Here is an 18,768-nt window from a genome sequence, read left to right as displayed (position 1 = left end):
AGAAATTAGCAATTTATTTTCTTAGATCTATGTTGCACGATATTTCTAAAATTTACATAGCAAGTTTATATCTTATTTCCCTAAGTAGCTAAATTCTTAAAATTTATACATACAAGAAATTTGACAAGATCTATACAAGAAAGCCTTCCAATTTATTTCCTTCGGATCTATGTTTCTACAATCTATGTAAAAAGAAATTCGCGATTAATGTTCCCAGATATCAATTTTCCTGGAATTTACATATATTACAAAATTTGACATTTATTTTTCCATGTCCCCATAATCTAGGTGTAAAATTGTACAATTCATTCTCATAAATCTAAAAAAAACTCTAAATTCATGTTTTCGATAAAAATTCTTCAACCCATTATTCATAAATCTCACCCGAAACGTAACCAGTCATAAAATTCCATGTGTTTACTGTTTGCTTGCTCAATCTGCTCTAGGTGTCTCCGATATATAGAAAAAAGAAAGAAAAAAAAATCCACTCGAGATCGTTTGTGTTACAAAACGCGCGACCACTTTCGTAAAACATTAAATTACATCACTGGCGTCCCATGAACACCTGAAGCAGCCGTCGAAGTGACGCCAGAGCCACACGATTGAGGAAACATAACGGACTCACATTAACGACTTCGTCGGTATCTATCCTGTTGTGAGAAATATCCAGTACCGAGAGGCTATCCAGCAATCGGAGGTGCTCAATGTCATTGGTATCTTGTAAGTAGTTGTGCGACAGGTTTAGAGTATTCAGGAACTTGAGGCTATCTGAAAGCAGAGGCACGTCAAGGTCAAGGTCATCAAGGATACCAGCGTCGACTCGAATCACCGAGATTCTCGATCCTTCGTATAGTGTTGTACGAAAGGTTCAAAGTGTCTAGCTTCGTCAACCATTCCAGATTCTCGATTTTATTGATCAAATTGTTATGGAGATAAAGACACTTCAACTCGCTCTGATTCTCCAGGTTCGCGATCTCACGGATACCGTTGTTCTCCAGCCATAGACATTTTAGGCCTGTGTATTTCTCCAGATTCTCGATGAATGAGAAACCTGAAAAAAGCTTCCTGGTGTAAAAGAAACATTAAAATTTTTGAAGATATTTAAAACTTTATTTAGACTTCTCTTATTTCTTCTTTTATATATAGGGATATATTTCTGCATTATAGAGATTTTATTAATTTTGACACACGCATGATGCGATAAAAGTAATTTTAATAATTTTTGTTAGAGAAGCACGCGATAAAGCGCCCTTTTACTGCACATTTATAGCAATTTTTGTATATAAAGTGGAGACGTAAAATTCAACATTTTTTCACGTCGGAATTTTTAATTATTTGTATATGATTAACCTTTGTAATGAAGATAGAGTACGTCATTCAGATGAGGGGTTTGGTACAGTTTATTCATTTTGCAGTGCTTCTTCAAAAACTCCTCTGTCATCCTGCGATCAATTACCATTTACTTCACCAAACATCAAATTGCCGTATCGCAAAATCATCGATATAAGTACATTTACAAATTACATTGCTCTTGCAACTGTACCTTACACCATGTTTCTTGGGATCGAAATCGTAAACTTTTCCTTTTATGTACGTTCTCTTCGGTTGTTTGTAGAATTGCCAAAAAATTGAGTCTTCTGTGTCTTCGATAATATCTTGGACAATTCCTCTGATCGCCGTTTCTGACGTTGATTTTGTATCAGCAGTAGTTTCTTTCGAAGTTCCTGATTTATCGACAACATCGTCAGTTTCAATCTTCTCCTCAGTAATATTTTCAACATTTTGTACACTTTCTTCTTCAACAATATTTTCCAGATTCTGTGGAATTTTGTCTTCAATAATTTTGTTAATAGTCTCTTCTTCCATAGCATCTTCAAACTTTTGTTCGACTTTTTCTTTAGAAATATTTTTAAAATTTCCCACAAGTTTTTCTTCAACAATATCTTCTAAAGTTTCTTCAATTTTTCCCTCGATATTTCCTACGTTTTCTTCAATTTTAGACGTACCTTTGTCTTCAGTAGATTCTTCAGCTCCTATTTCTCTGGGAATACCTTGAAGACACTCATCTAAAAATCCTTTACACTGTTCCGCCACATTTTCCACATCGTTTTGGTTATCTTTGAATTTAAAACTTTCAGCTATTTGATCTTCTTCGATCAAAGAAATCTCGATACCGTCGTTCGGATTTTTGTTAGGTTGACTATTAAAACTTTCAATATTGTTTGCTCTCGCGAAAGGGTTTCCAATCTCATTAAATTCCATCGCCAAATCCTTGAAGATCTCGTTTCCTCTATTTTCTACCTCCGCTTTCCCTTCAATTTCGTCTTGTATAAATTCTTCTGGGTCTCTTGGAATAACTTGCAGACATTCTTGCAACGATTCTGCACGACGTTTCTCCTCGTCTTCCATATCCTTTTGAGTATTTTTCATCTTAAAACTTTCAGCTACTTGATCTTTCGTCAAAGGCATCTCGATGCCATCCTCTTCCTTCGATTCGTCTAGACTTTCGTCAGATTCGCTATTATACTGTTCGATAGATTTCGTTTCTGCAACAAGCTTCTCGATCTCGTTAAATTCAACAGACAGATCCTTCAAAGCCTCGTTTTTCTGATTTTCTATCTTTGCTTTCCCCTCGGCGATCTTTTTTAACTTTTCCTGAACTTCTTCCTCGGATTTTGGACAATCTGCTTCCGTAATCTCTGCCAATTTTTCTAAATATTCTTCCGGAGAACCCAATTCTACGAACTTCATTCCCTGACCTTGACTTGAACGTACATCTTCCGTAAAATTTTTTACCAAATCTTCTACCGATTTTGGTTCTTTTGTAGATTGATCTTCTATTTCATTCGTTGTCGCCTTTTTATCGTTTTCGGTAGATTCTCCGACAATTTCTTCCAAAAGCAGTGGCTCTTTATTTCCTTTATTCGAAAATATGGAAGTCGGTTGTTCCAAAGTTGCTTCAAATTTAGGTTCTTTCATGCTATCTCTAAATTTAAAATAAGCAGAAATATTCACATTAGGCGAAGAATAAACCAGATTTCTTTCGTCTTCATCATCCCAGTCGCTTAAAAAATGTGAACCGTCTGACGTCTTGTTCGATTCTTCGATCAGTTCTTCGTTACTGATATGAACAAAATCATGTTTCTGATTTTCCATACGTTTTTCATACTCTTCCATTTCTATATTTGCTTCCTTAGTTCGATCATCGATCGTTTGATCTTCTAAATCACCGTCGATATTATTTCCATTTTTATCATTTTTGTTCGCAATATCTTGATCAGTCTCCTTGCAAATATTTCGTTCGCGATTTATCTCGATCAAAGAAATTTTATCGGAGACAACAGTGGGATGGTTATTATCCGTCATTTGGTCAAGTCTGTCAAGCTTCTTTTCACAAACATCTTCAAACGATCGCTGGCGATAAGACTTGGTGCAACAACTATCGTTTTCGTCCAGAGTCATAGATTCACCTTCTTCAGCATCGTCAAAAGTCAAAGTGTCATCCATGTCGCTGTCGCTGTCTTTTTCAGCTTTCGTCGAATTGTAATAAGACAGATTTTCACAGGTTACATCGAAGATCGCGTTACAATCGAAATACGACAGCCAATTGGAGTCGTCCTCGTTATCGACTTCCGGTATAGATTCGAGGGTTGATTTATTCGCTTGGTCGTCTGATGTGCTTTCGCTTTTCAACGATTCTAAGGTAATTTTTGTGAGAACGTCGGATGACGAGGTGGATAGAACTTCGAAGTCCACGGACGAATCTTCTGGTATCTTTGAAAAAATTGGTAATTTGATTTTCTGAAGTATGAAACAACGCGATATTCTTACAATTAAATTGGAAGATAAACTGCTTTTAGCTTTATATGACTAACTGAGAATCGTAGTGGTGCAGGTAAAAATTTAAAGAATATTAACGAATCGTGCTGCTCATTTGCTAAACGTGTCATTCATTTAGGTTCGTAATTAATCGCTACGCAACCACGGACGAGATACAGTGACTCACAAAAAATTTGGACACTCTTGGAAACTTTTTAAGTGTATATTATATAAAACATTTTGAAAACTCGTTAGCGCTGTAACGAGGCGCTATTATCCTGATTGTATTCGTCAAATTTGTAACGGATCTGAAAAGTGTTTATAAAAGTTAGAAGATATTTATTGGAAGCATACGCTTCGCGATGATGATCCAGATGTTCGAACGTTCAGTTGCTTGCTATATTAATAAACGACAATATGTAGTGAGGTAGTCTTTAGCGCTAATTATATAATAACTGTTATTCATGCTGTATGGCAACAAATGTTTCGTAACTTCTACATACATCTTCAAATTGGTTTCAGACTTTACTATTATAAAAATGTTTCGTACAATACGCATAATGCATGCATACAATTTTTATACATTTTATATATTTTTCCAAGCCACTGTATTTCGCGGTATAATGTTTGAGAGTTAACCTCTCCTTTTATCACGTCAACTTGTCACTTTCTCCTGTGCGTTGAATTAAAGTAATATTACCAACGAAGTGATTACGAGAATAGATTCTAACCGATTTTTTAATTTCTGTTTCAGACAAATTGGTACTACTTGCTACAGCGTCGAGCCTGGTTTCAACCGATAGTTTCTTCTCCAAAGTGACTTGAATATCGCACTCTTCCTGCATTTTGCCACGTCCTTATGAACTTAGTACTCACGATACAGAAGCAAAGATCCGACGTAAGTACTTAGTTTCTTAAACGAAAGTTTTCACGTAAGTGTATTTCAACATGACTCCTCGACATACAAAAAACTCTCCTCAGCAGTATTCGTTGCCTAGGTGTCGTTTGATCGATATTTGTTGCGACGTTCTACGCATTTCAGATTGTTTCATTCTAATTGAATGTCTCTATCGATACTGTACCTCTACTTTCGTTCATTTCCTTCATCAACTTTCATATTCCAATAAATTAATTAAATTAATTTATTTTCTTTTATTCGGATTATTTCTATTCGGATAAGGGAGCCTTACTACACTACACTGGATTGGTTTTCTTCAGTGTGTCACTAAATGTCATCGTCGAAGCCTCAGAAGCTCATGCTTGCAGAAAATATTCTAATTAATTATCGCGTATTACCGTCAGATCATTCGTTGCAAAATAGGAATGAAAGGACGAATAGTCACATGCTACTTTGTTATAATACCAGTGAACGTATCAATTAACAAACCAAAAGAAAAGATTGTAGGATTGCAAAGGGCCATGGTTTATCCATATTGTTTATAGGGTATCTCGATCTCTTATTTATTCCTCGCATATCTTGCTTTGCTTTTGTTGCGTCTAGATGCCCCCCTCGATGGCACTTGTTTTTCCACTCGGTTGCAAGCCGGCGATGATGCTCGAGAATGAATGCTATCAACATAATTCAACGGAAAAGGCTGAACGCCGATTCGCAAGCGTCGCGACGAATCGGGATCGATGGAAACGGGAAATCGGCTCGGCCGCGAGGCTTTCAGCAAGTCGACCCGCATCCTCTTTTTTCCCTCAAGGCGATTCCCGGTCGTCTACTTATCAAGACACGTCTTTCTACGCAGCTAGCCTAAGTCCGAGTGGCCGGCGCGTCGCCTCTTTCCATCCTGTTCATAGGGATTTCGCTTTTTACTCGATCGACAGACTCGTCATTTGTAGCAATTTCTCTTCTTCTCGGGATTCGAGCACTTCCTTGTAAGTGTAACACACCCTCGATCGCTTCTCTATCTATTTCAAATGGATACATTCTGATTCATAAGTAGACTACTGATTTTTACGCGTCGATGGTAAATTTGAAGATGTGCAAATGTATAGAATACATGTAATACGCAACAAGACGCGAAATGTCCAAAATAGAATGTTTATTGGAATATTTAGTAGATAAAATAATTGTCTATTTAGATTCCATTCTTTTTTTTTTCGTCTATTTATAAGTTATTACATGATTGTTAATTTTAATCATAGTGTTTATAGAAATTTGTAATGAGTTTCTTGAAGCGTGCTATGTAATTTAGTTATGTTTATGATTAGAATGCTTAGGTAAGTATCGATTTTATTACTGTTTAACTGCTTCGGTTATTTATTCTTATTTTAAACACCTTATGGAAAGATATCGTCTGATACAACAGCCTTCAAAATGAGGGTTAAAAAACTTACTTTACTAAGTATCTTAAAAACTAGTGAACACATAGGAAGATTGTTAAATACGTACAGAAGTCTTCGTTTATTTCTTTTTATGGAGTATACCATTACACGAGTGAAATCACAGAAAACCTCCGATTTTTATTTTGAATTTTCTTGGTTGCACCAGATTTTCCCATCAGAGATTCGTCACTCCCCTTTATTTATTCGTTTGAAATATTCCTTGGCATTTTTATGTTACATCGAATCACAAACATAAATTTGTTTTCAAAGAGTTTACCGAATTACTATATACTATTTAAAAAAAAGAAATTTTATTCCGTGGGATAAGAAGAAAATATTTAATTGAATAATCGATTACTTCCCTGGATATTTTCCAAGAGAGGTAAGGCAGCAGAGTTCTGTGTGTCATCGTATACATACGATGCATACCAGATTTCGTTCTTGCGGCGGCAGGTAGATAACTCGCCACAGGGTCGACGGAAACGGGAAATTGCACCACAGCTCCATATTCGAAGCATCCCTCCTTTTTCTCACAGTCGCGCCGTCCTGCGCAGTTTTCTTCGTAGCCTGCCGTCGCTATCTCGAAACATGTGGAAATTAGATACTCGGCGTTAGATTGTATGCAATCGAACCAGTGACATCTATTCGGCAGCTTTCTGGGCAACAATCGAAGTCCTTATACATTTTGATATCCTTACAATGATAAAAACAACTCCATAAATGGAACGTCGCGTCGTCTCAATCGTCTGGATCATCGTAATAAGTACGAGTTATGTTTAAAAGACGAAGTTGCTATTCTAATTAGGTTTATTGACATTTTAAGCAGAAACGAAATTCATCACAAAAGATGTTTTCTCATCGTATTAGTTTATAATAGAATTTCCATAGTTTTTTTAAACATTCTGTATTATAATAAAATCATTCCTTTTTCTTTATAGTTACAAGCTCGTTTATTCCCTTACGATATCTTCTGAAGAAAGAAAGCTTAATTTTTTAGAACACGACAGTAGCTACAGTTGGAGCGAGTGTTATAATATTCTAAATATATTTTTTACAAAGACCAATTTTTTCAAAGATCACTAAGAACATGTCGATTACTATATACAATATATAAAATTTGTCATTTTGTCATCAAGAAAAAAAGTAGAACAACTTTTCAAACAATTTACTACCGTTGACTCAACTTTGAATATCGTTATATGATTTTTGAAGTTCCACGTATCCGGAAGCGGACAGAACTTCTCTAAATAATCGAATAGTCGAAATATGAATAATCGGAGCCATAAAATTTCGCATTCCTTATGAAAGAATTAAAAGAATTGAAAATATTCGCGTTGCGTTCAAAAAGTCAACGATTGCTGATTACGAAACCATATTGTGGTTTCCTGTCCGAAAATACGCATGACTACATTCCGATAACCGTTAATGACGGTGCATTTATGATAGATAGCGTTTCTGCTACGTCTTTGACGTCTGCTGACACAAAAAGTTGAGAAGATTACAAGGGAGTTACACGTGTACTTGACGTCGCGTAATAGGACACTTTTGCTTCTACCGATAGCAGTGCCACTTTCATATCAAGTTTTCGATGAATCGATATTGCGCTATCTATCGTCGACTATAATTTAAAAAATCGAATAGTACTTGCATAGTGATCTTGGAAGAAAAATGACACTTTCGATTGACTGCTCGAGTTGATGTGTACTTCATTTGTATTTTAACAGATGGCATTCAACATTCGTATCGCTGATTATAGTTCAAACTTGATAAAGTCATATTCTATAATTGAGTCTGGATTATTATTAGAAGACCGATTAATAGAACGATCGATCAATGAATTTTTAGGAATGACTGCTTGTAAGAAAAGCTTAATTCTTCGATTCTTCAGTAAGTAAGTAAAATACACATTATACGTAATGTTCTCATATTTTGCAGTTGACACAACGTTACGATAGCAAATAGATAAGACTCGTTTTACTCTCTCGAAAGGAATTTTTCGTATACAGCGTCGATAGTGACGACTATATGTTAACCTGGACTGATTTACAGCAGTTTGAAAAAATAGGTCAAATGTAATATTTAAAGCATAATATTTAACACCATTTATCATATAATCGTATACCCAATAATCTCAGTGACATAAGAAGAATTAAAACAATTTATCGATCTTCTCAAGAATTATTTTAAGACGTATTGTTTCATTAGTCTCGAAAGGACTAACTAGCTATCAAAGAATCGTAAGATAAGCGGTTAAGCAGGCACCAGAAGTATCATGGATGAAATGGTAACATATTTCGAGCGTGGACAAAGATTTTCGTTCCGGTAAAGCGATTCAATGACTGGAAAATAATTTTTAGTCACGTCCATCAGCTTTCATGAGCCGGCGCGTGACCATGACCTCGACGATCAAGCGTCTAGCACTTCTAAACCGAGTTCACCTAGCTTTCAATCACTTTTTTCCGATGCTGTATCGGTTCTGGCGCAACGTCTATGTTTTAGTAACAACCAGGAAATTCTTCATATCCATAGAAGCCGGAAAAACCAATTCTATATTGCTTTTCTTACCTTAGAAATAATTTCTTCGAGATTGACACTCTTCCGACGATTGTTCGGCCTTCGAAAGATGATTAGCGAGCGGAATAACGGCGAAAGATTCGAGCCAGCTGTTGAATTATTGAAGCATCCAAAGAGGGAGAAAGAGAACTAAGAGGATTAAAAGCCTAGAGACATATTAGAATTTCAAGAGGCGAGCCGATAAAAATATTCAATCGTGGTTAAATTTACTTTTCGATGGGTATCGTTGCGACCTTGATTTCGAAGATCTCTTTGACGATCCCATCCCATCTTCCGGCGATTTCCTCTCGTCTGATGATCGAGGATTAATTCAAAATGTAGCGACGAATATTGTTGAATTTTGTTAAAAATTTTAAAGCAGAAGAACCCTATCGTTTAATCAAATTAATCTTTTGTTAAACGTATACCGCTTTCCCGGTCCTTAATTCGTATTTGAAATACTTGGCAACATCCACTGTCAAACAAGAAATTACAAGTTGTAGTAAAATTATTTCAGCTAATATTTCGTAAAAATTCGCTAATTTCACAAATGATTCATATAAACGTATCGGGTCAAGTAACTGTACCAACAGTGATTCCACGTGCGTCTTATTCTTTGCCTTTGATCTATTTTGTTACTATCCTTGTTTTACTTTTGTTTCATCCAATTTTAGAAGTCCACAACAACGCATCCTCAAGGATCTATGAAACTGTAAAAATTAACATATTTGTGGTTTTTCGGGTTTCAGTATGTATGTTTATCAGTACATTGCATTTGAAAAAGGTTTTCATTTTCAAGGCTCCGCTGGGTAAATGAATTATTATTATTATTATTATTAATAATAAAAATGTCGTCTAATCATCGTGATAGATTGGAATCTAAAATATTATGAAAAATTACTGATTGGTTATCTTCGTCGCTCTGATGGTTCCATTTTTATTAGATACTGGCCTGGACGTGGAAAAAAACCACATCAGCGATCAGCTGACATCGAAACGGCATTTTAAAAGGCAAGTTGAGCATTCATGCGATCGATGGATCCTTTCTCTATGGTCTCTTTAAATCGACGAATTGCCAATAGTCTAGGAAACATTCACGGCCAATAGCGGATTCAAAGCGTATTCAAATACGATTCCGCCTCCTCCATCCTAGACGCGTGAACCTTAATTCTCAAGGCAGAAGCAGCTGACCACCCACTGCTATTTTGCTTTTCAAAAATGTACGCGATGAGCCGAGTAAAACAAAGACAGGCCAGCCATGATGGAGGAAGAAAACGGAAGCCGTCAATTACATAATGCATTCGAATCGTGATCCATACGAGTTGCTCGATCCGTCTCGATCTCTGGCTGTTGGTACACAAAACGGGGATCTCGGGGAGCGTGATGGGCGATCCTCGAGGTCATGGTCATGTCGTGTCTCGCAGACGTCAAATTTAGTCTGCTCTAAAATACATTAGTCTTAAATCTCTTCCTTGGGAATTTTTTTGGAAATTATGCAGTCTTTCAGAGCTATGCATTATGAAAAATTTATCAAAGAGATTTGGGGGAAACGATATGTTATAATACACAGGCTCGTAGGAGTATTTCAAAGCTTACTCGACATACTCATAACATTAGTAGTAATTAATTATGTATATTAATATACACATGGTATTTCATATGATTATAAAAATTTGATAAAATGATGAGATATATAGAATCTGATAAAAAGAGCATTTTGTTGGGAAATAATTGTTAAATATAATCTGTGTAATATAATATCAGTGTAACGAGTACAGTTAATAAGTGATTTTAATTAACAAGTGTAATTGATGACGACACAAAATATTTATTTCGTGGTAACGAAAATGAATTTTCTATGTAAAATGATTTCTATTTTTGGTTTTGCAACGGGAAAAAAAGTGAAGCAATTCCACCTGAATGTCTGTTGACGCGCAAGGTGGCACGAGCAAAGGAAGCCGACGCTTCCTTTCGCATCGATCTGATGCAACAAAGTTTTACGATCGTATACCTGAGTAATCGAAAAGCTCGAAGACATCCACGTGTACCGAAGACAACTATATTGACGATTCGTCGCAAGGTGAAGCGAGCATGACGAAAAACACAATTAGCAAGTATAATCAGCCGTCATCTGACCTATGACAATCTAACCCTGTCATCATTTTAAGGGCATGGCGCAATTTAGTATAAATTATCAAAAACACGTGTTAAATCATAATCAAGCCGAAAGGATCAGCAAGTCTAATAAACTATCCGACGACCTATGACAACGTGTCATCTAAGATAAAATTTGTCAACTTTGTAGGCCAAGGAAAATTTCTGTCGAAATGTTTCAGTCATCGCCTATCGATTACGCAATGAAATTCATCAATTTATTGATTTTCTAAGATTAGTGATGAAAAAAGAGCTTCGTTCCACCTGAAAAATATCGCGTACAAGACACGCCAATGATTATTCAAAATTCAAAATTCGATTGAAATGTTGCGCCTTATAATTTACCAATTATCTAAGAGGATCTATATATTTATTATTATTAAGTGCGTCAGATTGCTTGGAAATTATTGTGGGCACAGAAAGATAATTATGCATTCAAAATTTAATTGAAATTTATTTCGAATCATCGTCGATCTATTTAAGAGAAATCATAATTTCTATCGATTCTCTAGTGATTAGTGATACGATACTAGAAGCTACAGAGGAGCGTTGTATAGAAATAAGAATTGCGCTGGATGTAGAAAGATAGTCGTATATGCGATGTACCACAGATTGGCCAATCGACTAATCGACAGGATGACAGGTTGGAGCCACTTCCACTTCCACGCAACACGGAGTAACTTTGTAACGGAATGCGAGTTACGGAAAGAAGTTACTTGGCCATTACGATGCGCAGTAGGAAGAAAAACGGTAGCGATCGAGCGTGATCGGAGAGTCAATCGAAAGGAGGAATCGGTCTTCTTCGTTGTTGCATAATGTTGAGGCACTGGACGAGATACGGAGGAGATAATTTGATGAATGAATTCGATATAAGAAGTCGAGAATAATCGATGATATACAAATTACCTAAACGAAGATATAATTCGCCCGATATATTCTCCAGGTGAACAACAACAAAATTTCAATATTTAATAATATTAAGATTAATCAGGACATATTATTAGTGTTTAATATGAAGACGAGTGATAATCATATATCGATTAATGGCAAATAATAGTTTTGTTGATAGTGTACATTTTATTAACATTGATTTAATGCAAGGATAAAACCATTTATTATAGCTAATTACTAATTACATATTCTGTTTTCAATTCATTGATTTCGTCCTCGAGTAACGATACAAAAATTAATTTATTTTTTTGATTGACTGTAACCAGCCAGACATAGACATTCGACGTAAACAATCTTTACATAATTATAATTTTCGCCCAACACGATGTCTCGAATTGATTGTATCGCGAACTATGAATATTTGATATTCACTTTGTACCGTCTTAAGACTTTATCGAGAGGGAAGGTACACGAGTATAGAAAGAAAAAGTAGCGGGAAAAGTTCTGTACGTGATGCTTTCATGAGAAGCATCAATGTTCCCCTTATCATTGGAAAATTCATAAATAATTGATACAAAACGAAGAGGCGACGATGTTGCAGCGCGTCCCCGAGACTTGCAATTCGTTTATTGTTCTGCGCGTGATGCTTTTATGAGAAGAATCAATGTTCTCCTTATCGTTGGAAAATTCATAAATAATTGATACGAAACGAAGAGGAGACGATGTTGCAGCGCGTCCCCGAGACTTCAACTCGTTTATTGTTCTATGTGTGATGCTTTTATGAGAAGAATCAATGTTCTCCTTATCGTTGGAAAATTCATAAATAATTGATACGAAACGAAGAGGCGGCGAAGTTGTAGCGCGTCCCCGAGACTTCCGATTCGTTTATTGTTTATAGATTTTCCCTGATTCCACCGCGATATAGGCAACCATAAATTGCATCGGCTACGAGTTTTCCATAAATTTGAATAACATTTTCACTTCCTGCGCTATCGCGTGGACCCCCACCTAGCTTAGTTGACGACAATGCGAACAACGATAAGACTGTCACGGTAACCTCGCCCTTAGAAGGAAGGATTCTGAATTTTATTTAACCGAATCCCGCATACCATTATAGTTCTCGTATCCATTATTCGTTGCCTTTTCCTATCCTTCATTGTTATCTTCTCCGTTTCCTTTTATTTCGATCTGTTCTAAATTGACCAATTGATTTTAATCATTTTGTCATCTACCGATGACTATTCTTCCGTTCTTACTCTTATTCTTACTTTTCCGTTTTTAGATACGTATTAGGTTGTATAAGATCAACCTACTACGCACAGTAGGTACTGCACATATCTTTATTTCTCAATAAAATGTATTTTTGCCAGATTCTACATTCCCCTTTCGCACGTGATACCAAATTTTTATCCTCGTATAAAGGTATTAACAAATGGTGCGAAATTTATGATACTTTGCTCTAATTAAATAATATATATTGTAACATTTTTTACAAATACTTTTCGTATGTATTATTTTGTTATATCGTCCTTCGTAAATGAACGAAGTAACTTGTATACCCATCGCTTCAAATCTTTTGTCCTTTAGAAAATATAATTATTACTTGTGAAAATAATGTTGCAAATATGCCAGTATTAACTATATATTTTAATTACATCCGGATCCATTCTTAGAGTCTCAGAAAGCTGAAGGACCTGATTTATCTATGTGTCTATTAACCTTTTTTGAACCCTATTATACTTTTCCAATTAAGGGACAACCTGGTTAATAGGTTAACACATACAAGTGCAAGGGTATGGAATGTTAAACGATGACTTGTAGAAACCGTTCGATGACTAGATGTGTACAATTCCAAGTCCTAATTCGAGGAATGCATTTTTTTTTTTACCTCTGCTACTGTCAGCAAATAACAGGATCGCCGATCGTTCGGTGTCAGTTTCCTTCTGCAAATAATCTTCTGTTTCTTCAGGTGTTTGTAACCCCACAATATCGAGTGTCACGAATGATTGAAAGCCTGGAATTTTTCATTTTGATCGGCAACTTCGTTCAAATTAAAATCCATCTCCATGGATGAAACAACAATATACATCTTAATTATGTTAGATCGTCGATTATCCATGATTAAAGTAATTACGATGCGCGCTTTTTACGTAATTGAATTTTTTGCACAATCGAATAGCTTCGTTTTTACGCAAGGCAAGATAATTTTGTTATTCTTGTTTTCCAATTTTTCTTACCATTCCCTTTTATGTTATTCGATATTCCGATATAATCGATCCTTTAATCGTACAACTTTCCAAAGATTGCAACATCAAGAAAGGAGGAAAAAAACAAACAGAGTGCATTATTGAATCGACGCATTATTGAATGGATCGTGTTTCGTAATTCGATCGGGGACTTTCCGTGGTTCCTGGTAAACGAATTTGGAAAGTTGACGCGTTCCTCGAAATCACGCGGAAACAACCATAAAACTGAGGCACGTCCCGTTTCGCATTCTAATCGAAGTCTTGACGAAATTCTACGGCGCATCGAGTGGGCAGATTTGAAAGTCGATGGCGGAGAAAAATCTGCGAAACACGTGGATCACCTTTTGCCCCTTCTGTTTCAATCTCACCTTTCTCCATCCTTCTCTCCTCAACATTTCGCCATTTCTCTTTTTTCATTGCTACTTGTTGACGTAGCAAGAAATTTCGTTTGCTTCAGGAACTAGCATTTATCGAGATTGAATTTAAATATCATTCGTCAGTCAGTTGAAGTCAAAGAATCATCCCTTACATTGTAACGTAAATTCTTCCTGCTTTTATATTTATCACAATGTATTTGATACATTTATTGTAATTTACCACAGTGTAATTACATCAATTAGTCATTCATCGCTACACAAGAACGAGAAATTCTAGAAAATCCATTAATTTACATCGATTTACGTCAATCTGCATAAATGAATTTTCTACAATTTCTCCTTCTGTCTTTCTTTATTTTTCACGCGCCTTCTTTGCAAAATCTGTGTCGTTCAGATTATTCCGAAAAAATAAACATTAATCGTTAGTCATTTCTATTTCAAAGAAATGACTACCTTCAGATAGAATTTCTTAATTTGAATTTCGTTCGTTTCAAAATCCCTGTTATTTGTTTTAATTATCTCGCAAGAAACAGTCAAGAAAATAGATAATTATTCTTCAAAAAATCTCTTATTCATTCTTGCTGTCATCTTAAAAGAAAAATAAAAAAGAAAAAAGTAGAAATTAATAATTCTACACTTATTGAAACGATCTTAATAACAAGCGTACGATTACTTTCACGATGTAGCATATTTAGACATCGACGTACACTTTCTGTTTCACTTTGCGAGTTGTCCCGTTTCCCAGCGGATGTTCGAAAAGTTTCTAATGATTAACGTTCGCGTGAAATCGGACAGAAAGCTGACAGTCGGTTCTAGTTTACTTATTTAGGGGTAGACGATTTTAACGGTGCATGTCGCATTTAAATATCAGATGTAAAAGGAAACACGTGAATCACCTTTGCGAGTTCCCCACCACCTGCTTCGGCTGCCCCTTCCCAGGCTTTTCTCCTGCCATTTCTCTTTCTTCACGACCCGTGTGTTTATACAGCGACGCACGTTTCCTCAGTATGGATCACTTACGTGTTCGAATTGCGATTGTTCTCGGTATCTCTGGTTTAAAAGAGCGTCATTCGTATTCAAACAATGTCACGAAGGCTAGAAGGTTCGATTAGAAATTTGATATTATCCGTGTACACGACGAATTTTCGCGTTGATAACACAATCATATCAATTCTTGCTGAATTTTCGAGAAAATCTGATACGTCGTCAAATTTTTAGCTTATGATCGTTTTATTCGAGCGACTGGCTATGAAATTATTCATTCTCGAGTACACGCATTTGTCTTTTATTGTTAAAGAAATCCGAATTTTTATTTTATTACTCGAATCTAATTTTAAAAGCCGCAAAATTTTAGTTTGCGAAGAAACTTTGGAATTTTGGGTACTGTAACTGTTCCTGAAATTCCACAGGGCGATTAGATAAATTGTCACGATGTAATAATTTAATAAATATAATTAACTGGTGATCAGAAAGATCGTACCTCTGAGCTAACGACAAAAACACGAATGTCTATAGTTGAAGAATTAATTAGTATCAACTACGCTACTCTACAAGTCACATTGATCAACTGCATAAATTTAACATAACGATATGTCGATCCATTAACATAAACATTATAATTTTTTTAATTTCATAGTTTTATCATAGTTTTACAACAGATAATCGTGTAAAAGTATGTCGTTGGTTTTTTAAGAAGTCAAACACCAACCATCTTTCTAAATAATGATACTATATAAAAACTTATAAAACTTATAAAAAGTGAAATTAGTCACTTTGGCTCCTAAAAACGTCAGTCGTAACCGAATAAAAATCTCTTTCTAATACTTTCCTGTAAATGACTTCTCTTCTATAACGCAGGCTTTTTCATAGACATATCAGTTGTCAGTCGGCCAAGACATCATGATTCACAGATCCAGGTCAGCAAAACAAAATCGATCCAGTGATTTGCCGGTAAAGAATTAGCATACGCACGTAACCGATCGTACTTCTCATCTGGGTTCTTCGCCTAAACTTCGGTCCCGTCATTGTCCCGGAATTTCCCGTTATTTTTTATTCCCTTTCCGCGCGATAGCGGAACCCAACGTCTCAGGGAACTCCATGAAATGTTACGGTGTTTTATTTCGGTATTTTGCTCTTTTAAACTTTCATGTCCCTCGAAAAATCACAATACCCCGCACCTTGAAACGCTTTACCAGCGAAAGACGAGTATTATATTATTATTTCCTCCCATTTTGCATTTACTAGTTGCAAAAGATTTGGATGATCGTTTCTCGTTATCGACAATTTATCGATTTTAGGAGTTACGTTTTTCTATTTTTCGAAGGAAAATTAGGAAATTAGGATCGATATAAGTTAGAAGAAATTTCGTGTTGTATCTTGTGGTCACCTTCAGAGCCATGGCCTTGAATATTTCATATTCATATCGATATTAGCTACAATTCGTACGGAGAAGGTTTTGAACATGCCCGTGCGCCGAGTAAGGCCAACAACTTTTTACGACTCGCCGAAGCTTTCATTTTGTCGAATCAAAGAGCGGGCTCATCAAATTTGAATTTTATTATAGGGTCATTCGTTAGCTCGAACATCCACAACCACGATAGGGCTAAGAACACGCGGTTCCCTTCAAATTCTAAACGAATAAAACTAAAAAATCATCGTACTTTTATAGTTCAAAAATTGACGTGTACAACCAAAATGTCTAGGTTTGTCTTTTTACATGCAAATTAGTCTCTTGACTGAAAAGCTGGACTGATCAACTCTGCTTGTCGCAAGATTTTCAATCTCAAATAAATTATTTAGTTTCGTAATTTCTTTCTATTGCAAGAAAAAAATATAGATAAGCGTAAACTCTCCAAGGAAATTCTTAAAATAATTGTAATATTCCGCACTATACATTTTTCTTTACCTTTTGCAATTTGTACGGAAACTTGAAGATGCAAAAATGCACACAATACAAAAATATATGAAATTTCCAGAGTGTAGTATCTGTTCTGATATTGGATAAGTAAAATAAATTTCTGTCCAGGCCCCATTTTTCAAATTTTATTCGTAAAAATATAAACTTGCACAAATATTTGCGCTACAATCGTGGCTTCTGCGCGGCTTGATGATTCTTTTGCAATAGGAAACTGCGATTGTTTTGATCGAGAAGCTTGAAACGTACGGATTTGCGCCGAACCAAAACAAAATCAAAATTCAGGAGCTGGCCGGGTTGAGCGATGTCAGTGGAGCAAAAAGAAAGTACCGCTATTCTTAGGCCTGCGTGATCCTTATCAGCAACTCCTTCTGTATCAGTAATGCCCTTCAACGTTGAATTCCACGATCGCTGAAAACCGTAACTTTTGGAAAATTGGAGCAGCCATGTGCCACGAGGAATGGGTACATAAACATCTCTGGTGAGCTAATGGTGTTAGAGAATGCTCATTCCTCGAGGAACAGAAAACGTTTTATACACGCCACTGAGAGACATCATTTTGCAATGTTCTTCCTTTGTTTCTTTTTTTCTGTGCCAAGTTTCTTTATTTTTGCAAATGACTGGTAATTTTAATAAATTATATTCTTTATGTGTAAAATAGCAAATCAATGAATAATGACGATCTTTATATTTTTTCTGTGTAATATTATATTATGAATCTTTAATTTTGCAACAATATGAAAACCATTAATTTCGACCTCAATGTCTACAAATAAACTTGGTTTACGGTCTCTATATTTAATCATATATTTATTCATTGATTTTTATTTAATTTATTTTTATTTCTTCTATCTGCACTATTCTACCTCTACATTATTCTTCTTTAAACTTTCTCTCGGTGTTTTAAATAATACCTTTTTTTATAATACCTTCTTCTTATTCCATTATTTTATTGCCCAAAGATTTACAAAATTATTTACAAAATATGAAGAGATATTTTTTTCGAAATATCTTCTGTTTTTCTATTTATTATGATAACATGAAGATAGAGCGCAAGATGTTTAATTAAATCAAATTTACATATTGTATCAAACGAAAATATAACGCGTTGGTACTATTATCAATATCCTAAGAAAATTAGAAATACAACACTAATTTTAGTGTCGTTAGCTTCAACCATACTGTGATCAGCCTTCGGTACAACGAGGCCAATTGAATTGTTCGTGAAACTTCGAATATCGTCAAGCAAGATCACGGCGAGCCGTTGGTCATATATTTTGTGAAGTCCGGAGGCCCAGATCCTTAGATCTCCATAGCGTATAAAGCGATTTTTCGACCTGAAAATTCCTATCTGCATAAAACAAACGAGTGATCGCCGATTCAAGTAGACGCAAATGCTGTCCTTTCGGCATAACGCAGTCTCATTACGGAATTGGTGACATAACTTTTCGTCGTCGAGCGATCGTATTCGAACGATAAGAAT

At 35.6% G+C, this 18,768-nt stretch overlaps 1 protein-coding gene across 1 annotated transcript; it reads right to left on the bottom strand.

Moving 5' to 3' along the window:
- Positions 1-106: 106 nt before the first annotated feature.
- Positions 107-5,085, bottom strand: LOC126922962 (uncharacterized protein PF3D7_1120600-like). The gene is made up of 5 exons (XM_050735938.1): positions 4,551-5,085; positions 1,544-3,774; positions 1,351-1,442; positions 830-1,051; positions 107-768 (listed from the first exon to the last, which is right to left on the bottom strand). Exons 1-5 carry the CDS (start codon positions 4,662-4,664, stop codon positions 545-547), a joined length of 2,883 nt encoding a protein of 960 aa, XP_050591895.1. The 5' UTR covers positions 4,665-5,085; the 3' UTR covers positions 107-544.
- Positions 5,086-18,768: the final 13,683 nt, after the last annotated feature.

The sequence above is a fragment of the Bombus affinis genome, chromosome 13 (assembly GCF_024516045.1).
Source record: "Bombus affinis isolate iyBomAffi1 chromosome 13, iyBomAffi1.2, whole genome shotgun sequence".
In the NCBI taxonomy this organism is placed as follows: Eukaryota; Metazoa; Arthropoda; class Insecta; order Hymenoptera; family Apidae; genus Bombus; species Bombus affinis.
The sequence above is the reverse complement of the archived record's forward strand: the minus strand, read 5'-3'. Positions and strand labels throughout refer to the sequence as shown.